This window comes from Dioscorea cayenensis, chromosome 11 (genome assembly GCF_009730915.1).
Source record: "Dioscorea cayenensis subsp. rotundata cultivar TDr96_F1 chromosome 11, TDr96_F1_v2_PseudoChromosome.rev07_lg8_w22 25.fasta, whole genome shotgun sequence".
NCBI lineage: Eukaryota > Viridiplantae > Streptophyta > Magnoliopsida > Dioscoreales > Dioscoreaceae > Dioscorea > Dioscorea cayenensis.
In genome coordinates, this window is record NC_052481.1 from 4,476,385 (window position 1) to 4,499,037 (window position 22,653).

General features: G+C 35.9%; 2 protein-coding genes and 1 non-coding gene across 4 annotated transcripts; 1 reads left to right on the forward strand and 2 right to left on the reverse strand.

The window, feature by feature from the left end:
• Nucleotides 1-227: 227 nt before the first annotated feature.
• LOC120272002 (protein TOPLESS-RELATED PROTEIN 2-like) lies at nt 228-9,724 on the reverse strand. 2 transcript variants are annotated; one of them, XM_039278702.1, is made up of 26 exons: nt 9,616-9,724; nt 8,909-9,174; nt 8,617-8,796; nt 8,415-8,528; nt 8,189-8,347; nt 7,571-7,748; nt 7,361-7,487; nt 7,157-7,266; nt 6,897-7,035; nt 6,652-6,761; nt 6,472-6,541; nt 6,265-6,338; nt 6,107-6,202; nt 5,929-6,024; nt 5,570-5,697; nt 5,178-5,412; nt 4,930-5,088; nt 4,063-4,161; nt 3,819-3,968; nt 3,247-3,357; nt 2,976-3,158; nt 2,394-2,522; nt 1,896-1,991; nt 1,046-1,231; nt 789-958; nt 228-690 (listed from the first exon to the last, which is right to left on the reverse strand). In XM_039278702.1, the coding sequence occupies exons 2-26, from the start codon at nt 8,986-8,988 to the stop codon at nt 480-482; spliced, it is 3,390 nt and encodes a 1,129-aa protein (XP_039134636.1). In that variant the 5' UTR covers nt 8,989-9,174; nt 9,616-9,724; the 3' UTR covers nt 228-479. The 2 variants fall into 2 exon arrangements, with proteins under 2 accessions (XP_039134636.1, XP_039134635.1); XM_039278701.1 differs by having other exon boundaries at nt 7,121-7,266.
• A 5,564-nt stretch (nt 9,725-15,288) lies between these two features.
• On the reverse strand, nt 15,289-15,359 carry TRNAG-GCC. The gene has a single exon. It is a non-coding gene; the product is annotated as a tRNA-Gly (tRNA).
• Nucleotides 15,360-15,456: 97 nt separating this feature from the next.
• Nucleotides 15,457-18,013, forward strand: LOC120271825. The gene is made up of 4 exons (XM_039278503.1): nt 15,457-15,679; nt 15,849-15,946; nt 16,063-16,147; nt 17,720-18,013. Exons 1-4 carry the CDS (start codon nt 15,491-15,493, stop codon nt 17,807-17,809), a joined length of 462 nt encoding a protein of 153 aa, XP_039134437.1. The 5' UTR covers nt 15,457-15,490; the 3' UTR covers nt 17,810-18,013.
• Nucleotides 18,014-22,653: the final 4,640 nt, after the last annotated feature.

Genomic DNA, 22,653 nt, shown 5'->3' on the forward strand with positions numbered 1-22,653 from the left:
ATATTCTCACCTTACATGGAGTATTCTCTATCTTAACATTAGTTCGGAAATACAACCATAATCTCACTAGAAGAATCATGCTCATAAAGTGCAAGAATTCATTATTGCCTCATCAGACCTTTGCTTAAGAAACCTGATACCAATAGAATAAAAGACAGATAGCACTTTAAAAAAAACCTTCTAATTTGATCATTTTATCAATTATGATAGCAAAGAGGTGCAACTAATTCAAATGAACATACAACCATATTTTGTAACTTAAAACAACAAAATCAGTACCAGAGGAACATGTTTCTAAACATAAACATTCTTTACATTTCAAGATCACTACTCCTATAAAGAATTATCAGCAGCTTTACAAGGAGAAAACCAGGGTAGCAGTAACACATTATGTTGGATCAAAAAATTAAAAACATAACAGATAAAACTAGAATTGCCCCCTACTTAAAACTCTCAGCAGGATTGGTGCCTCGGCACTACTACCTCTGAGATTCTGAAGCCTGTGCGGTCAGACTGTTGTTTGAGGAGATGGTCGGGAGAGGTCCATTCTCCGGAGGCGGTGGCACGCCCCATTTTGGTTCCATGTCTGATGGCTCAATAACATGCACCGCCCCGTCGGTCATTCCCAATGCTATTTGGTTAGGCTCAGATGGGTGGGCTGCAATTACCCATGGATAGATATTCGCGGCACTGCAACAAGAGAAAATGCAAGTGATTTTTCACATAGATCAAATCATTGATTTTCAATAAAGATAAAGATGGTGTGATTCATATGTGAATTGACATACCTAGCAACAGGAGATATGTAGGCAGAAGGTGCAATCCGGCAACGAAGCCTCAAGTTGTCGACATCAAAGACACCAACTGCACCATCACAGAAACCGACATATGCCAATTGCCCATCACAAGAATATATCGCACTTGAAATAGGTGCTGCAAGTGTCTCTCTAGGATACCACTGGATCGAAAAGGAAGATGTTAGAGGTAGATCGAACTTGCGAAAACATGATACACAATGACAAAAACCCAGAAGTGGAGAACTAACCGATCGAACACATTCAAGCTTGCCGTCATAGATTGCCAGTTGGCTCTCGTGACTAACCAGTAAATGAGTCTGGTCATTGTGGAATTGCACTTTTGTTTCACCCACTAATGGAGTACCACGACCAGGAGGCACTTGAAGAAATTTCGACTTTCTCTTCTCCCACCCATCAATGCTCCACATGCATAGCTGTCATTCAGTTCATTGAGAAAATCAGTGGAAATTCGAGGCAAATAAAAAGTAAAATGGGCAAAAGATTTTAGTTTATTCTAAATCTAGTCGCTATCCACTAATTTCACTCATTCAGCAGTATTTACTTGTGCAATGGGATTTTCGGCAGTGCACTTCACAAATTGATTCACTATGAAAGGATAATCATGCAATGCAGAAAAAATGACTAAGAAAAAATGACAAAATTGTTGAGAATCATGCTTTCCAACATTTAAGGTATTTAAACATTCATAGATCAGCATACTGCACATGCACAGGACAATCATCTGAGTACAGTTCAAAAGAATAAAGTTGCAAAAATCAATGGATACATTGTCTCCAATCAATCAGCAGGCATAGTGATGCAAATTCTAATAGAGCATAAGCGTGATTTTAACCCAGGAAATTGAACTCAACATAATTGAAAAAATTAGACACGTTCACACAACCTTTGAACAAATATTAACATTGGTGTAAACAGCTAATTATGGAAAAATCATCCTTTCAGTTTATCAAAAAGAGAGAGAACATAGCAGAAAAGACAAAAAAAGAAAACATCCTCTCAGCAAACCAAGTTTTTAGTTTTGCTGAATGCTCCAGAAGCATGGAACAATATGAATATAAAATGACATGTCACCAATACCTGTGCATCTGCCCCTGAAGAGACTAGCATATTCATTGACTGAGAAAAGGCGAGTCCTGTAATCTTCTTCTGATGGCCCTTGAGTTTTGTTTTAACCTGTGGGGCACAACAAAGAAAAACCCTTAAATATAAAGGTAAAGCACCTAAGAAAACAGGTCAAATTAATCATATTGCAGAGCTGTGAACAATATTCGTCTTCAAAGAAAAGCAGCTGTGAAATCTTCCAGAAGGTATAGACCCAAATGTCAATTTTGAAGCCACTTAGTCTCTCAAAATGCATAAACTACAGGCTAAACAGAAGATCTCACAATGATTTTGAGATTCTCATTTTTCATACAGCATAATTACTGACAACTACTTAAATAACTGGCTTAGTAATAAATAGAGGCCATATCAATCTTCCACTTTTTTCATAACCAGAACTTGAATTAAAAATCTACCAGAAACTAATGACTTGGTAATCATAGAATGGAGAAGGAATAATCTTTCTGCAATTACCTCATCAATTCGGACGTTGTAAATCTGAATGGTAGAGTCATCCATTCCTATTGCAATAATGTTATTATCTTGTGGATGAAATGCCAAATAGGTGGCAGCAGGTGGTGGCGGCATGAAAGTTGTCATGACCTGAAAAATGATTTAGAAGAGTTAATACAGAAGAATCCAGAAAAGACACCCTGACATGACATAATTTCAAACTAAATGTAATGTAGAAATGTAAGCCATGTTTATCTTAAAAACATATTAATAAATGAAAACTAAATGAATTGTGGCACAACAGTAAATTTCAAGTAGTTTAAATTTCACTATAACACATTAAGACCAGGAAATATTAACAGACAGGATCTAGGTCCTAGTTAAACATTCATATAGCATCTAGGAAATAAGAGTCTATAACACCAAAACAGGCACACAAATGCTCGTTCAAATACCTACATCTGATGTTTGGAGTTTTCTCATGATTATTCAGTTCTTGATATTCCATGTGAACTCAATCAAATTTGTTTCATCCAGTGCAAGCAATCCCAGTATTCACTAAAGCATCAGAATAGCAGCAGATCTATCAAAGAAGACGCATACCTTGAATGTCATCATGTTGAACAATGAGACCTTTCCACCAGATGCAGACATGACATAGGAGTCATTCTTAGATAAAGCTATACAGCCAGTTGACTCCTCAGCTGTATTATTGTCACTTGTATCATTAGACATCACAATACCATTAGAAGGATGCCACATCTGAGGTACAACAGACGCTGACGACTGAACAAGAAAGACAAATAAAGTATCAGATAACAAATTGAATTCAGTAATTCTTTCCCTAGCTTGCACATAACATATTAAGTCCAACCTTTGCTGATGGGTTTCTTTCAGTGCGGTTCCATTTCCACAGCTTGTGGATCCCATTGAGAGTGAGAGCCAACACAGCTAGCCCAGAATTTGTATACAACAGTCGGACAACCTGCAAAACCATTAAGAGATATGTTATGAACTCTAAGAAGGTCCTACCGAAGAGATTGCAGATTCCACCTAAGGGAAGCATATCATGTTGGAAATAATTAGTTGGTGAATCCATCTTAAGTTCTAAACTCAGCACAAAATAAATAAGGACAAAGTAAAATTTTTATCAAAGAAAAAAAAGGATAAAATTTAGTCTCAAATAAAAATACTGAAAATAAAAGTAGAACTGTCTTGATTTTCATGGTGCACAAGAAAAACTAGCAATTGAAAAGGAATTTAGGACTGTATCCATGTTAGACATTAGACTGTTGTAACATTTCTAGCAAAAAGATCCATCACCAATTGAAACTTGCATGAACGATGAAACTTCTTCAGTGCACTACTATATTGCTCTTGTTCTTATAAGTATGCTTCCAAATGAATTAAATAGGTTTAAAGAAGTCAAGCATATTGCTAACATACTTTGGCTGATGTTGTCATGGTGTCAGGCAATCGCAAGGCCTTCAGGTGGGCCGAATCAACAATATCTGCCAATTTCCAGCTCTTCATTTTTTCTGCATCTTCAGAGATTCTTGGTTTAACATCTACTGTTCTGCTGTTATCAATAGTAACCTGCAAGAATCTCATGTGCATATAGTTGTTCAGCTTTTAAAAAATAAAGCATGCATTCAAATAAGCATGCCACAATAGCCCATTGCTAACTCACCAGGCTAGTCATCGGCACTGCAGGTGAAATTCTGTCGGCAAGCTCAAGGTTTGATGCTTGGGGACCAGGAACAGCATTAATCACGTTTCCAACCGAAGGCTGCATGAAATGAATAAGTAAAATAAATTAGTTATGGATTTCAACAATCTTGATTCTGAGCAACAAATTTTGGATACTAATATAGTGAACTAGAGCTAGAGCAAAAGCAAATGATTAAAATATGCAGCAATGTAATTCACATATTATCCAAAATCAAATGTGTAGATACTCACTTCAATGAATAGCAAGTTAACTAACATGGACCTCAAGCAAAAATCAGTCAATCTAACCTTTTTTTTTTTTTTTTACAACAAAAAGATACATCAGTCAGATAAAGTCCACAGATCCAATTGATATTATTTATAATTGCAGGAGGTCTTAAAAATAGTCAACTAAATGCCTTATTAGATAAATAAAAAGTTGGTTCACAACCATCATGAAAGTGCTGCTGACATTTACTACGAAAAGGAGCTGCTCTAGCCTAACAAAAGTGAAGGTGTCCTTCACATTCATGCATCAAGAAAGAAAATTTCTTTCTTGGAATGTTAACAAAACAACAAATTTCACTTAAAGTTAATATATAATTTTCTGCATCTGCTGCCCTATGCAGTTGGAAAAGATAAAAGAACAAAAAATCCACATATCAGAATGTACCTATGAAAAAAATGATAGAGAAGTTCGCAATAATTATTCTAGTTATCGTGCGCACAACCAGCAGCTAGGATCAAGATGTAAACATGTCTAACTAGAGGCCATAAATCACTCATAAGAGTTACACTACTAGAAAAAAAATAGTTGATTGAGAAATAAGACAACTGATAGGAGTACCTTAATGTTGGAAGGGCCCCGAGAACCATCAAATGGCCTAGTCTCCAACATCCTTATTAAGTGTTGTCCATCAGCATTTGCCAAGATCTTGATGCCATTTTCATTTGCTGTGACAGCAAGCAATGAACCCTCTTTATTAAATCTTAGTCGAGGGCTTGCCTACAAAAGAAAAGACAAGGAGATTTCATTGTTTAAGGACTTTGAATAACATGAAGAAAGACAAGCTAAAATGGCATGGCTTTACTAACAGGCAAACCGCCATCTGCATCTGTAGTCATCAATATACTGTTATTGTCCATATCCCAAAACTTGATCATGAATTCATCTCCAGCAGCTAAGAAGCGATTCCTGGTTGTATCAAACTGGACAACACCCAAAGAACGTCTCTTGAAGCCAGAATAAGTCCTTTTAACGGATCCTTCAGTCTCATTCCACTCAACTAAATGCGACTCGCCATCCTTACTAGTTCCGCAAGAAAAAAGCCTGCATGAAGGGATAACAAAATGGAAAAACAAACATGAGAACAAATAGTCAACTCTTGCAAATTTGTAACTCAAACATCAACAAAAACAATTGCATTCTTAAGAACTGGGTTCCAAGTTTATAAACAAGTGCCATAAAAAATCACACAGAACCTCACCTTGATCCATCTGCACTATATGCCATGGTAGTACACCAGTGCCCAGGAGCATCATAGTCAACTCTAGACCCCATACAATCATAGAGCCATGCTTTGATTTTTCCATCAATAGCCGTGGAGAAAATGAACTGCATACAAAACCAAAGTGAGTGACATCAAGAAAAGATTGCAATTGTTTGGTCTAAAACTCTACAGCCCTCCTTAATCTAATGGGAAACAACTGACTATAACCAATGGAGAAGTGTTCAAAACACATTAACAAATTAGACAAACATGCACTAAAATCAAAAACAGTTAAATTTCTAAAACATTTATATAGCATAAAGCTAATGAAAACATCTTCAGAATCTAAAGACAACCTGGATATTCTCCTTGTAGTGAGGGCATACAGAATATACAGGAGCTTCATGACCTTCAAATATATGCAGCTGCTGTCTTGTTGTGGCATCCCACACCTATCACATGTAATTGGTACCAAAGATAACAAACCCATTCAATAAAATCCTTGGCATAAAGATGAGTATCAGCAAAACTAACCTTAATAGTTTTATCATCACCACAGGTGATTATACATAAAACCTTGTTGGGATGTGAAAAGGCAATGTCATTAACTCCACCTGTATGAGCATCAATCTGTACACAGAAATATCAGAACCAAGGAGATTTATGATTTCAAAAATTAATATGCATCTGACCTCCATTTGCTGCCTCAATTCTCCATTAGATAGAAAAGCATATATCTGGACAATATGTTTTGAAAATGCAACACCTAGCAAAATCCAAATAGCAGATCTTAGCATAGGCAAAAGAAATCACAGTACCTCAAACAACAATCAATTGCGATGATGAGAAGCCTGCAAGGATAACTACATCAAATAGATATGTTGTGCTATTAGCTTTACCAAGGATAGATCCATCAGGACTCCACAAACATCGATTGACAGATATTGTGGCATCCTTCACTAGCACTGCCTGGAAATTTATCAAACCCAATGGGTATTAAGAATTATAAGAAATACAGACATAATCTTGAACATGATATTCCATTATAAAAATAATCAAGTTCAGTTTGATAAACACACCTGTAAGGTTGTTGAACAAGCTGTTATGTCCCAAACCTTGAATGTCCTGTGTGTTATCCTCTCACGAGATCCAACTTCCCATATTCCGATGTCACCAACATTTGTTCCAACTAGTCGTTATCAAAATACAAAATGCCAAAAGAACAAGAAAATCAGTAACCAGATAGCACATTAGCACATTAGAGAATGGTTAACTCAAAATTGAAACTCCAGTATTTTCATGATACCCAGTGCCAAATAGCTACCTAGAAGTATTGTCTGTTGAGTGGGATGAAAGTCCAAGCTCATAACACTAGAGCCCTGATTAAGGGTCCGTACAACAATTCTAGGAAGATCATCTTGTGAATAAATATTAGCTGGATGAGATGGACCAGAGAAAGAAACCTGGAAATCAACCTGATTACTTAGTCTTCTGGGAAAAGTGTGTATGGAAATTCAACATAAAAACCAGCGCGTAAACAGAAGTTACTGTAGATTCTGGAAGACGTCTTTTGTACTCCAATACCTCATCAGATTGTCCAGTGCGCATTCTCTTCATTAGGTGTTCAGAATCAGCTGTCTGATAGTCCATTCCAGGAGCGCTTGTTGGAGTTCTGGGATGCTTCAAAAATGCAGCTACAAATAATCGCGTTCCGTGAAGAGGAATCAGAATAATATCAAAACTAGTCACCAAAAGTAAACAAGAACTTGACATGGAAAAAAAAATTACCAGCATTTGGAGGTGGCACAAGACCTGGTGGTCCCTGAGCCACAGCAGCATGTGGTATGGAAGGATTAGAACCAGACATCCACCCAGCAATAGCACTAGGAGATGGAGAAACAACTGGTTGGAATGGCTGTATCAAGAGGACATTTGATTTTAGTTAGTCAATGACATGCATAGAAATAAATTTGGAGACTATGGTTTTCATCCACTTACACTATGAACTCCAAGTGGAGGAAATGCTGCAGTTTTAGGAATAGGACCAACAAGGGGGGCATTGGTTGGGGGAGGAGGGCGCGTCCCGTTAGTAGGAGCACATGAGTGATCAGTGAAAAGTGTTTTAATATCAGGATTCGGGCGTGGATTCTTGCATAGCTGATGCTGCCAGTTAAGACTACAATCACAAAGTAAAATAAATAAGATAACAGAATGAGTAAAACATTGAATGGAACTAGAGATGAAACTAGCGCATCAAATTGGAACTAAATAAATAATCACAAAAGGCAAGCCATTGCTTGATCATGGGCTACAGAATTCCTAGCACTGTCCATCAGACAAAGTTGGATTCAGTATCCATCAGTTGAGATTATAAATAGAAATTGAACAAGCTGATCATTCCCGAGAACCCAATGCAAAATATTGAAACATGGCATGAATCCATCGCAATTAACAACCACAGGTAAGCTGTAAGAAAGCTCTTGGTTATTGAAGAAATTACTGGAAGAATTGGCATTATATTCCAGCGAAATGATTTATCTTTCAGATGAAATTAGGAATTTATCAAATAAAAAGAATCGGCAAACCACTTCGAGCAAGAATAAGGAAACAGCAAACCTTTGGTTGATCAAAGTTCGAAGTCTAGAATTTTTAAATGCTGGGAACGTCAGTTTCTCTCGAAACAGTGGATTGGCCTCAATGAGCTTCTTAAGCTCCATAAGCATTATATTCCTGGCTGACTTTGTATCCCCGTACTTGGATAGTTGCTCATTCTGTCTGCACAAGTCCAAAAATAAATTAAGCAAGCATGCAATGAAAGATATTAGCAAAATATAATAGTTACCTGAAGTTATCCAGGGTGAGCAACTGAGTTATCTCTTTGAAGAGTTCTTCATTAAAAGAAGCAAAGACTTTGAGATCCTTGACAAGTATCTCAACAGCCTTAGCTCGATCATGCCTGCAAGGTAACATGATAAATTAATCATACACCTTAAACAACCCACAAGTCAATCATTAGATAGTCCACCACAAACCTAACAACCCACCTATCCAATGCTTCTAGATATTTCTGCTTCCTTATCTCAAAGAAAATCTTCATGGAATATCGATTGTCTTCAACCTTTGTGAACCCACAGAGATACTTTTCAACCTCCTCCCACTCCCCCGCAAGAACCTGATCCTCAAAATGCTTCATATTGAAGTAGAAGCCTGATTCTTGTTCCAACCTAAATTTCATTCATTTAGACACCAACATAATTAGAAGAAAAAAAAAATAGGCAAATGAACACCTACCAGTTAAGCCCCCATATTTTTAGGCTTTGCAAAAAATTCACTTACTTGTGAACAGTATCTTTGAACTTCTCTTCATCCAAGAATTGCAGAATAAGGAAAACAAGCTCCCTGCTCAAGGAAGACATGGTACCGGGATTCCCTAAACGCTCCAGTTCAAATGTTGGTTGTACCGACGGGAGAAAATACTGAGGTACGCAATAAAACAATCTCTAAATCACAATGGAACAAGTTATGCCCACCAATCCATGCCCAGAAAACAGATTCTTAGTGATCGTTAATGCCCAGAGAAAGGAACCGACCTTCCTTTTTACCTAAAAACACAGATCACCAGCATCTCAAGGCAAAGAAATCACTAAATTTCACAAATAAGCTCCAAGATCTAAATTCCTTAAAATGAAACTTTACCCTAAATATAAAAACCAGCTTTATAATTCCCAAAAAAGCGACTCAAGCATATTTACTTCAAAAATCTCTCAAAAAAAAAAGAAAAAGAAAAAGAAAAAGAAAATCCGTCACACCCCAAAGACAAAAGGTAGCACGAATCAACCAGAGACGAATTGAAACCAACGAAAAGCACAAAACCAGAGAAAAACAAAGAAAAAGAAAGAAAGATCCCTGGTCGATCTACCCACAGTGAAATTTCACAAGAAAACCCTCGATCTGGTTCTCGAGTTCATGAAAATCGAAGAAAACAAAGCCAAAAACATCTCCAAAAATGGCCGATTCACCATAAAAGGAAAGAGAAATCGCACCTCGTCGCAAATTTCTAGGGTTTCGAGAACCCCCTTCTCCTCCCTTTCTCTCTCTCGCTCTCTCTCTCTCTTCCCTGCCGCCGTGCTCGCTTGCTTCTCTGCTCCTCTCCTCTCTCCCTTCCCTTTTATATCCATCTCTCTCTCTCCTTTGCCTTTTTCTAGCACCTAACCCTTGCAATTAGGGAGACTTGAATTTACAATTAAGACACTACCCCTTTTCCAAAAATAACAATCATACCACTCCTGTCTCTTCACCCACCGCCACTTTTAGTAAGGACGGGACAGGGGCATTACTGTAAAGTCAGTACGATCACTTGTCATGTCACCAAGGGCATTTTCGGAAATCCACAATTATGGGTAAAATCGTCATTTAAAATCACCCTCAGGGGCATTTATGTCTTTTTACCTTATTCCACGTCATCTTTTCCTCGTACCATTTACTTGTCCAAAAGCCCCCCATTCTTCTTGCTAATTTTAACGTTCAATATCAAAACTAGTGATAATTTCACCCCCATCTAATAATATTACACTCACACTGTTACATAAGCTGTGTTGTCCCTCTCTGTCTCTCTGGCAAGCGTGAAATTATCTAAAAAAAAGGTGAATTTATCAGAAACCTTTTGGCTGACTAATAAATACACGTCTCTTATTTGCAAAAGATACGCCTTCAATTCTTTGCTTGATCCCTTCCCTGTTTGGGCAAGGGAGTGAATCTTGGAAAAGTCGGGGGTGTATATATCGTCACCGATATATATATTCATCTCTCTCTTATCATGTCGCTTTCCAATCTTTGGGCGCACCATAGCTGTCAGTGATTGATAAGCCGGACAACTTATTACTTATCACTGTGTGATAAGCACCATGACTTATATGAGATTTAGAGATCATCTCAAATCGCTTTTAAATTAGCCCGGAATAAAGGCGTACGACCTGGGCCTGGGGGACAAGAACTGGCAGGTGCCCGTTGTCAACCACTATGAGATAGACACGTGTCTAGTCATCACGTGACTTTACAGTACTCACGTGCGTCACACCGCCTGGGGTTGTGTAGATTCCCTCTGCGCCCGGTTCTCATTGCGTTTTCCCTTTCTATACGAAATACCTTTCTTACCCTCAACCTTTTACGGTAATGATGGGTTGTTTAAAGGATAGTTTTAAATATTTAGCAAGGGTAATATGGACATTATATTTTTAACCAATAATTGGCTTTTTTTTAAAAAAATTTTAGTTTAATCATGACCGTTCATATAATAGAGAGGTGCGCGTCACATGGGTTGTGATTGTAGAACTCCCACTGATGATCCGCTGTCTCTTAGTAAACACGAAACAGCAACACTCATGACGTGGCTTTCTCCTATTCGTCCAAAAAGATGGGACCCACTTATTCTGACAGATAAAGGTCTAACAGTCGTTTATGTAATATTCGACCGACAGCTCAATCCGAATGAAACCATAAACCAAAAGGCAATAAATTATATTTTTTTTTTATTATATTTTTTATATAAATAATTAATTATTAGATATTAAACTTTATTTACTTGCATCAGTATTTATGCCACTGTGAAAAAGTAATATGTGAAAAAATGAATTTTTAAATATAGTACAATTCTCATTTTGTACAGTAAAAAATTTTATATTTAGTCTCTGTCCAAATGTGAGAGATTCAGTATTAATAGACTAAGATGTTTTTAATTTTATATTATTTTTATAAAGATGTTTTTAATTTTATATTATTTTTATTAATAATAATTACAAAAATTAGTTTATTTTTAGTGGCCTTCTAAAAATGGGTTTTTTAAAATAAGGATAATGAAAATGACGTTGCATAATACTATATATATTAATTTTAAAAAAAGAATTGAAGAAATCAATGTGAAGACTCAAGGGTCAAGAGGGAATTATCAAATTAAATGATTTTTAATATAAATAAAATAAAGTAGTAACTTGTACAGCACTAGATATGTCATGTAAATAAATTTCCTTTCTTTAAAAAAAAAAAAATAGGTCTTCATTCGTTGGTTCATTTGAAAAAGAAATAATAATAATAAACAAGTACAAACTTCAAGGCAAAGACAGCATTAAAAAATTATGAAATAAAAAGGACAGGGGCTTTTAAGTCTATTGACGAAAATACCCTTGTATGAAAAAGAAAGCAATAAATAATAAGGAAAAAAAACTAGTCTTTGAGATTTAAATAATAAAAAATTTGCACGTGATTGGATAACTCTGATCTCGAGATCTCAATCCTAAATTCTCGCGATAAAACCGTGAGTTCATAATCTCCGGCTGATATCTCGCCACGTGGGCCAGGGTGAGAAAGTGTTATAATGAACGGTGAGGATGGCCTCGTGATTCGTGGTACTGGATTTTGGGGATCGAACGAATGGGACCTCACGTGCGTAGTGCCTATTTGCTTTCACTGTCTGGAATATCAAGTTTTTCAAAAGACAAAACCTAAAACAATCAAACGTTTACATTAATATTAGACAAATTGTTTTTAAAATAATTGAATAAATATGTTTATAAAAGAATTAATTAAATATACAATTTTTATTACTCGCTAGTGCAGTTAATGGTGAGAAGCATACCTAAGTACAAATCCATGTATCAGTAATACTATTGTAAAATAAAAAATATAGTCTAATTTTATTATATAAGAATTGCAAGTGTTTATTACATAGATTATGAAATATTTTATTATCATAAATTAAATGCTTGGTTAACAAAATAAAAAAAATTACGGAAATTAATTAATCAACGGGCGAACCACTGATGGATTTGCACCCGGTCACCAGAGGCTTGCTTGACCGTTAGTGGACCGGTAACCGATAGCCGATTGTCGAAGGTCAGCCGGACCGCTGGTGAGTCATTAAAGGCCGACCGGACTGTGACCAGACCGCCGATGGATCAACGGATGCTGGCCAAACGGTGGCTTACCGCCAATGTTTGGATCGCGAAAGAGAGAGATTTTTTACAATAAGAAAATATTTCACTCCTAATGAAATATTTTTTATGCCATAACACCCACATGATAGCATAAGTATAAAATAAGCACCCAAACAACCATTGTACCATAATTCTATAATTATGTGAAAATGTTAAAATATGCCATATTGTATGGATTATGGCATATTTTTGGTTATCCAAACATGCCTTAAATATACTCTCTCCATTTTTTTTATCTGTCATATTAACTGAATCTCCCATACTTAGTTATTTCTCAAAATTTTATAAAAAAAATTATTTATCTTTCCATAATTACCCCTAATTTTTATCTTCATATTTTTCTCTCATATTTAATTCCAACAAGAGAATTGAATAAAATGTTAAGGGTAATTTTGGAAAAAAAATAAATAATAAATGCTTCCTGTTGTTAACAGATAAAAAGTAACAGAGGAGTATTATAGAGAATATTATAGAAATACTTTTGTGGCACTAGGTCTTTTTGTGAGAGAACATTGTTTTTCTCTCTTCGGTTACACGATAGAAAGGTTTATTAGTTTTTCTGAAAATCTTCTATGGTTGTACATGTGATAGAACTTTAATCACCCATATATGATCTAGTTAATAAATCCCTTGAGGATAGATAAGGCACCGTAATTAGTATACCATCTTATCTATCTACCTATCTATATCTTAACAACCTCTTTGTGATATATATATATATATATATAATCTAATATTATCATTAGATATTTAAATTTATTTAAATATTCTTAAAATTTGCGACAGTGGGGCAGAGACAAAATAATCATTTTCAACTTTAAATATTAATAATCATAATTTTTAAACCTAAAATTATAAATGTCCTTATCATGATTTTTTAAAATAAATTCATCCATTAATTATTGCATAGTTTCTGCGATTGTGACGCCATTAATTCATGTCCAATTGATTGGCTGGAATGATAAATGCATTGTTTATTTCAAATAAATAAACCACTTTAACTCTTTCTCTTATTAAATCAGATCAACTTTTTCCCCTAGCATTAGTTGATACAAGTGACTTATTTATTTAAAAAAAAAAAACAAAATAAATCCTAAATTTTAAGGTATTTTAAATATGTTTTTTTTACATATAATGACTAAGATTGTACCTGTTGACTTACAAATAGATTATAATATTTTCTTAAATTATTGAAAAAACCATTGACTGTATTACATACTATTGAAAGATAAAGTAAATGATTTATTTATTTATTTATTTTATTTTTCAATAATACAACTAGGACAATTATCAATAGTTTTTGACCCGACCAATACCCACATGTATGCTCACATGTAGTGTGATTTTATTTCGGATTATTTATTTATTTATTTAAGAGAATCTCTTTAAAGCTGAATTAAAATTTAATTTAAAAAACATATAAATTTTTCAAATTTTATTTTATAATCAATGGTAGGTATGTGTTAATATCAATATTAATATTAATTTTTTGACGAATGATTATTAAATATATTTATTTAATATAATTAAAATAAAAAAGTTGTTGGTGGTTTCCTTTGTTGGCAAAAATTTTTTCTAACAAGTGTCAGTCAGTGGTTGTTGTAAAAATCATGAAAGTGAAGGGCATTGTCAAACAAAAAGATCCGGTTCAATGTATTAATGTCTCTGTCCTTTTCCAAATATACAAAGTTACTAAAATTTAAACAATTCAGAAGAAAATGAAGGACATATCTCTAACTTTTCCTGATTTCTATTTCCCATCTTGCCCTTGTTGGAATACCTTCATTAGGACTAAACGACAGTGTTATTATGGTAAATATAAGAAAAATGGAGGGCATTCTCGACTGTAAGAAAGAAATGCTTTCAGAGAAACTATGAAAAGGATGGCAGTGTAAAAATCCCAGTCAAACGTCTCATGGCGTCACGAGATGTGAGAAGATGCGACGATATATCGGGGTTATGAATTTATCGTGTGAAATATCGCGAGATGGGTATATCTCGTATCGTGTAGGGTGTGTGTGATAGTGACACTTCTTTTTGGATTCCTCGCTGATTTTTCGTAGCTTTCACTACTTGACAACTAGATTTTGTTTTGTTGTGGTGCATGTGCTTCTCACGTGCGGATAAATAGATAAATAATTAATTATTTAATTATATATAATATTGTTTGTTAAAGGGTTTGACAATGATAACTATTACAATTTTTTTCCAATTAAAAAATAATTTTAATTTAAGCCACAAGAAAGTTTAGATGACACCACTGAAAAATGACATAATTATTAAACTCTATTTTTTCAAATGTTATTTATTATTTTTCACAAGAAGAAAAAGTTCTCATGTCCTAATTGATGTGAATTGATTTTATTTTTCCGTTAAATCTCTTATATGTGACACATATGATTAATGATTATTTTAGATATATAACTGACATTAATAAGTAAATCATAATTTTTTTTAATTAAATTAATATATAAATATTTGGCTTCAACTAAAAGAATAGATTTTTAAATTAAAAATAGCAGTTACTTTTATAATTTTTCTCTAATTATATACATTACAATATAAAAACTAAAAATAAAAATAGTTGTTTAAGCCCAATTCAAAACATCAAATATATTTTTTTGATATATTGAAAAATAACGCATTTGAAAACTATGTTTAAATCATCTTCTGATTTATTTTTGGTCACACTAAATAAATTATTAAAAAAAGTAAAAAATCAATTATTGCACCAGCCGGGAATCGAACCCGGGTCTGTACCGTGGCAGGGTACTATTCTACCACTAGACAACTGGTGCTTTTATACTGATTTAAAATCATATTTGAATTAATATAATATTATTTTCAAAACCATTACCAAAAAATTCTCAGGTTTTTAGTTCTAGTCCTCCAAAGTTTTCATTCTCTTCCCAAAATATCCCCCCCCAAAATGCAGAGATGGTTGCCGGTTCTCGGCCGCCGCCTCCTCTCCTCCTCCTCCGTCGCCGCTCGCCGGATCCTCTCACCCCTTCCCCGCGTCCCCGTGCAATTCCCTGGAACTAGCCCCACCCTCACCCCTATTTCTCGAAATCCCCTTCATTTAGGGTTTCGTTTCCAATCTCTCTCTCCTCTTCTCCCGGTATTCTCCTAAAATTTCTGACACTTCTTTCTAGACTTTTTGTTGTTTGAGTTCAGATCTTGTGAATTTTAATCATTTGTTGTTGCTTCGATTGTTGGGATTGTTTATCTTTCTGTTTGTTCAGCAAAGTTTTGATTTTTATTGTGAATTTTTTTTTTTAATTATTCAGATGGTGCAAGCACGGCATTTCGCAGTGAAAGATCGGTCGAGAGCTCCGGCGACTCCGATCACTTCCAAAGTGAAGAAATACAAACTGAAGTCCTACTCGTAGGTTTGCTTTCTTTGTTTATTTTTCACTTAAAGTTGGAATTTTGTTTCCTTTTGGTGTTTATGATGTTGCATTCTCTAATTTATCTCTTTTGGCCCTCTTTTCCCATGCTTAGATCCTTCAAATTTAGGTTTAGAACAATGAATGATGGGAATATCCGGCGATGGAGGGCCGGAAAGCGGCACAATGCACACTTGAAGGTAATTTGGGCTAATTCTCTGTGGAAAGCTTCAATCTTTTCTTAAACTCTTGTTTCTTTTATGCACATTCATTGATTTTGTTCTAAGAAAGAGATTATTTGATTGCATTATTTATCTCATGCTACATGCTACCATGTGCATGTCTTCCCCAAAATTGCCATAAAAATTTAAAGCACTGTATTTTTTTCTGCAAACATTGCAATGAGCTGTATGACATATGGTAATGAACCTAGTTATTGCAAAGTTGTCTTTATAGATCTCCTTTTTGGGTACACTGGAAGTATAGTGCATGAGTTTTTGCATCTTGATAATTACATTGTGGTCTTCAATTTATTTATCAATCTGAAAGCCCCATGTCCTTTGTTCCTTTTCATGCTGTGATTTACTATACTTGTCCTGTCATGACCCATCCTTTTTATTAGTTCATTCCCAAGGTGATATTCATTAAGCGATGCAGATTGATTGGGACAACCATGAGAGGTGTCTTGTTCGCATTCATTATATCTTGGTAAAAGTGGGCATATGCGGTCCTAGATCTTGAAGCATTTAAAGGATCGGTTTTTGGAAACTATTTCTTGTGATTTCCATGACAGATCAATCACTATGCATGTATTTCTCTCTAGTGAATAATAGTCATGTTTTAGTGTTCTGTATAACTTTTCGTTCTGTGAAAGTAGAATGAGGCTATAGATCTCAGTAATTTTCTCCTTTCATGAAAAAGATGTTGGTGTTGATACAGTATGCTTGTTTATGAATTTATGAAAGTGAAGCCATGGTTAAGAGTGAAAATGTAGTTATTAAATTTAGTTTGTGTGAACTTTAAGTAATTGCTTGATTTGAACTTTGTATTTGATCTTGCAATAACAAATTCTTTCTTTATTTCCTTCTGTCACAAAGTTGTTGGTGTTGCAAGTGCATTAGGTAGAAGCAGATCTACAATAACTCAACAACAAAAAGCATTATCATTGTTTTTTTGTATGAGAAAACATGGAAAACAATGGGGGTCTTATGCAATGTTATTCATGTAAACTAGTTTTACCAAATAGGCTTCCCAATTCATTGATGGTCAAGGACTTTTTCTGTTCGTTTTTTTGTATGGTTTTTGACAAGTGGGGAAGTCTATTCAATAAACTTAGTATGTACAAATGGCATTTGTCCGGATATTTGCTGACTTTTATCCACAGTGAATTATTAGCATGAGAATTTAATGAGAGTTGTCTTTCAAGATGTAGGATTTTATATCACTTAAAATGAATTCAAAAATGTTGATTTGTTCTCATGTCAACCACTTCACGCTATATTAGCTCGGAGTAGACGGTTTAAAATGTTCTTTCAATATCTAAATGGGAATCTATAAAAAATACGATATGGTTCACTTGTACTTCTCTTGGCTTTACATAGCTCACAGTTGTGTGGTTATAAAAAATTAGAATCATATATATCCATTAGAGGAGGCAATATCTTGATTAAATCATACCGACATAATTCATATCCGCATGATTACCTGCGTTGAGTTATCGATCTTTTAAGTGCATTACACTGAAAATTGTTGTGGTGAATGGATTCATGCAGTCAAAGAAAGCAAAGCGGAGATTGAGAAGGCCGGAGATTGTTCACGCAGCTTACGCCAAGGTGATGAAGAAGCTGAACTTTTGCGGGTAGGGAAAGTTGGAATCCTACCGTCATAACTACGAGCAAGTTTTGTTTCTGAATGGGAAGATGTTGGTAGTTTCAGATGTTTTTATGGTGCATTATGTGCAAGAAAATTGAGATTTTATTCTGAAGAAATACCATGAAAGCAACCAAGTGTTACTCAGATTTTTCTTTTATCCAGTGAGAGATCAAATAATGGAAGTTAAATTATCACTCAAGATTGCTTTTTTACTTGGGGGCTATTTGGATGGGGGAAATGATCCCCAAGGAACCCATCCATATTAACCCTTGTTTGGATTACGATAATGGGAGCAATGTTTTGAAATCCGGATTGGACCGGCCGGTTGGACCGGTAAAATCGGGAACCGACAAACAGTCAGTTAGGTACGGTTCTATATAAATCATTGACTAAGTGTTACCAGGTCAAATTCTGTCAAATCTGCCGACCTGGCCGGTTTGATCAGAACCAAGTTGACCCTGGTTTTAATTTGTTAGTATTAATGTCGGCTATGCATCACTTCAATCTTCACTTGTTGATGAAGATGCTCTCACAACCTCGTACATGCACGTAGTCCCACCATTCAATGTAAATTCTGCCACCATCTCCGATGACGTTGACATTCTCTGCGGCCTCCACAAAGATGCTCAAGCCACTGGCTCCATGCATTATAATTGTATCTCCACCTTCAATAATCACCCCAAAGGAAAAGCTATCTTGTTCATGGCCACGGAATGCAAACAAATCACAGTTGCTACACATTATCACCATGGGATCAGAGTCTAAGTATTTACATCTCCGGTCACAACGAGGACATAAAGCTTAACCTCCAGAACTAGCTTTGGAGTTTGGTTGATTATATGAAGAAGAAGATGCATAATTGGCAGAAAAGTTGTCTAAACGTCTAGAACTAGCTTTGGAGTTTGGTTTATTAAATGAAGAAGAAGATGCAGAAGAGTTGCCTGGACCTTCATCACTTCCATAGTTCCATTCCTCATTGAACTTATTGATAAATTCCCAACTCCAAGCCCTGACAACCAGCTTAAAGACATCATCAGCAGCAACAGAGGGATTCTATTAGTACACTTATCCTTAGCTATACATGTTTGAATGGTTCCCTCCTAGTTTCAATGTTTAATTAAGTTAGTTTCCACTTTGAATAATTCTCCTTAATTAAAGGAGACCTTAGCTTTACTTCACTATGTATTTAAACCCACTACTTCTTCAATAAACATCACCTCATTTTCTTCAACTCATTACTTATCTCCTTTATGGTATCAGAGAACCATTAGCTCTAACGAGTCAGATACTTTCTTTTTCTACTTCTCCACCCAATCACAATGGTCACAAGTATGAATCCAACTACGGTGCTCAATGTTGACTCTACTACATCAACTCAAATAGTGCAATTTAATTCAGCATAGCAGTTGCCCATTCGACTTACTGCCAACTGTGAAAGGCTCAACTCATCATGCTGCTCGAAGGCCATGATCTCTATAGCCACTTGGATGGCACCAAACCTACTCCAACAACGACCATTACCAGTAACAACAGAGAAGAAGAGAACCCAGCACAATTGCATCAACTGTCGCAGGTGCCTCCAATGCCCAAAAGGCCTGGACACTTCTACACATGTCATATGCCAACAAAAATCAAACTTGCATCTACAGTTTACGGGATCAACTCAATCGAGTCACCAATGATGATAAGACGGTTGCAGAGTATCTACATCACATAAAGACAATCTCAGATGAGCTTGCTACTGCAGGAGCACCCATGGCTGCTACTGAATTAGTCATTAAAATCCTTAGTGGTCTTGGTCCAGATTATCGCGAAGTGTCCGCCACCATTCGTAATCGAAGCACTCAAATTGAATATGAAGAGCTATTTGAAAAGCTCATTGACCATGAACTTTTCCTACAACATGAAGGACAACGTGTATCCTCTCCAATTACTGCTGCTATCGCTAACAAGATCAACCCACAAAACCTACTCATCTCGCAACAGCCGCAATAATTGCCGCCATCCACCACCAATGGGAACAATCAACAATGGAGGTCTAACAACCACCTCAGTGCACAACCTCAATGGTGCTCCCAAAATACCATCAGCAATGATGTTATTCAATGCCAACTATGTAACAAGCCAGGTCATGTTGCCTATGTTTGTCGCTCTCGGTCTCACAATCACCTTGACGCTAAAACCAACTACAAAGCCACATAACATGGCAACATACAACGGCCTAGAAGAAGCCACAATGGGTGATGGTAACAAAATTCCAATAACTCACACTGGTTCCACTCAGTTGCATGCATCAAACATTGCTTTTAAACTCTCTAATACTCTATGTGCCGTTGACATAAAACGAAACTTAATCTCAGTTTCCAAATTTTGCCAAGATAACTTAACTTCTGTTGAATTTTTTCCTTATGATTTTTATGTGAAGAATTTGCAAACACGGATGTCGTTGGTGCACGGCCGGAGTAAAGATGGACTATATGAGTGGCCTCCTATCTCCTCACAAACATCTCCAAGAGTTCATATGGCTTCCTCAAATGTCCTTGTTGTGACCTGGCATCGTACGTTAGGTCACCCACATGCTCAAGTGTTGCAATTTCTTTTAAACAACTTTTCTCTTCCTTTCTCCGCACAAACCAAATTTACCTTTTGCAATTCATGTTCTTCTAATAAAGCTCATCGGCAACTTTTCAAAAACTAACAAAGCTCCAAGCCTCTTTAAACTATATGTAGTGATTTATGGGGACCTCACTAGTTCTCCCAATCGATAAATAATTATACTACTACATTTTTGTTGATCATTACACAAAATATACCTAGCTATACACTTTAAAAAAATAAAAAGTGAGATTAAAGAATTTTTTTCAAAAATTCCATCCTTCAATGGAAAAACAATTCAATGTCAAAATTTTATCCCTTTATACTGATGGTGGTGGTGGTGAGTACAAAAGCCTTAATCCCTATCTACAATCCAATGGCATAGAACATCTTTTGACTCCCCCATACACACCCCCATGAGTAGCTCTTGCTAAACGTCGACACCGCCACATCATTGAAACTACAAGAACTCTTGTACATGATGCATCCCTTCCACCATATCTTGGTCCTTTGCTTGTCATCATACTATTTATTTAATCAATCGCCTCCAGCCTCGTTTTTAAATAATAGTTCCCCATTCCAAATGTTATTTCATGAAAAGCCAAATTATCATACTCTCAAAATTTTTGTGCGTTTATGCTACCCATGGCTTAAGCCATATTCCCAACATAAACTCAAACCGCGATCCACCCCTTGTGTTTAATTGGGTTTCTCCACATCCCATCATTGCACCAATGTTTTGACCCTATCTCTTCTAAAATATATTTATCCCGTGATGTATAATTTTCTGAAAATATTTTTCCCTTTCAAAATTTATTTACTAAAGCTTCAACTACAAGAAACTCACTTCAGTGGGACATACCACTATCACCATCACCTTCTCCCTCATCTTCGAATCCCCTAGCTCCAGAATTAATTACCCTTCCCCATAACAATCCACCTTCCAAATTCAGCTCCTCTACAAGTCCATCGCTCCGACAGTTCATCAACAACAGGTACGCCATCTCCATCTTTGATAAATTCATACTCTGATCCCAATCCCAATCTCAATCCCACCACCATTACCCTCACAAATCACAATAAACTCTATCCAACACTCTCAATTCTTAGAACCTTCCCATCATGTGATTACAAGATCTCAAAACAACATTCATAAGCCCAAGAAAGTCTTTGACTACATGGACCACCTTGCACCCACTATTATTCCCAAACCTTTAACCTAGCCAACAAAAACCCTGAGTGGGGAGAAGCTATGAAAGCTGAATTTGATACTCTTCTGAAAACCAAACTTGGGATTTGGTGCCCCGTGATTCTAACAAAAATGTTGTTCCTTGTAAGTGGTTGTTCAGAATTAAGTGCAAAGCCGATGGCACTGTTGATCGATACAAGGCGCGTCTAGTCGCCAAGGGCTTCACTCAAAGTCCTAGCATTGATTTCCATTCCACATTCAATCCGGTGATAAAGCCAACCACCATTCATATTGTCCTATCTATTGCTCTTCAATATAACTATCCCCTTCGGCAACTCGAAGTCAACAATGCTTTCCTCCAAGGCATCCTGACAAAGAGGTGTATATGTGTCAACCACCCAATTTTGAACATCACACAAACCAACACATATATGTCGCCTACGCAAAGCTATCTATGGTTTAAAGCAAGCTCCCAGAGCTTGGTATGATGATCTCAAGTCTTATTTGCTTTCTGTGGGGTTTCACAAGTCAAAGTCGACAATTCTCTCTTCATTCATCACGGTACAGCTGCCACAATTTATATCCTCATCTACGTGGATGATATCATTATTACCGGGAGCAACAATATAGTGATAACTCAGGTTATATCATCACCTACTCATCGGTTTTCTATTAAAGATCTTAGCGACCTTACTTTCTTGGTGTTGATTGAGGAAAAATGACTACCTTATCTTATCTCAAACAAACTATATCCTTGATAACCTACATGCTGAGAAGATGCTTGAATGTAATGTTGTTAAAACACCAATGAGCTCCTTTACAGCTTTATGACTCAAAGATTTTGCATCTCCAATTGATGCTACTTATTATCGTCAAATAGTTGGCAAGCTTCAATACTTATCATTTACAAGGCCTGATAGAGGTTATTATGTTAATAATCTCTCGCAGTTCATGCATGCCCCATTTGCACTTCATTGGAAGGCTCTTAAACGTGTTCTCCGGTATCTCAAAGAATGGCCCATTATGGCTTACACTTGCGTCCAAGCACTG

Coding starts and splice junctions, on each gene's coding strand:
- LOC120271825 (XM_039278503.1), top strand. CDS start 15,491: ATGCAGAGATGGTTGCCGGTTCTCGGCCGCCGCCTCCTCTCCTCCTCC. Junction 15,680..15,848: donor CTCTCTCTCCTCTTCTCCCG/GTATTCTCCTAA, acceptor TTAATTATTCAG/ATGGTGCAAGCACGGCATTT. Junction 16,148..17,719: donor GGCACAATGCACACTTGAAG/GTAATTTGGGCT, acceptor GGATTCATGCAG/TCAAAGAAAGCAAAGCGGAG.
- LOC120272002 (XM_039278701.1), bottom strand. CDS start 8,988: ATGTCTTCCTTGAGCAGGGAGCTTGTTTTCCTTATTCTGCAATTCTTG. Junction 8,529..8,616: donor TATCTAGAAGCATTGGATAG/GTGGGTTGTTAG, acceptor GTTACCTTGCAG/GCATGATCGAGCTAAGGCTG. Junction 7,749..8,188: donor CGAACTTTGATCAACCAAAG/GTTTGCTGTTTC, acceptor TTGTGATTGTAG/TCTTAACTGGCAGCATCAGC.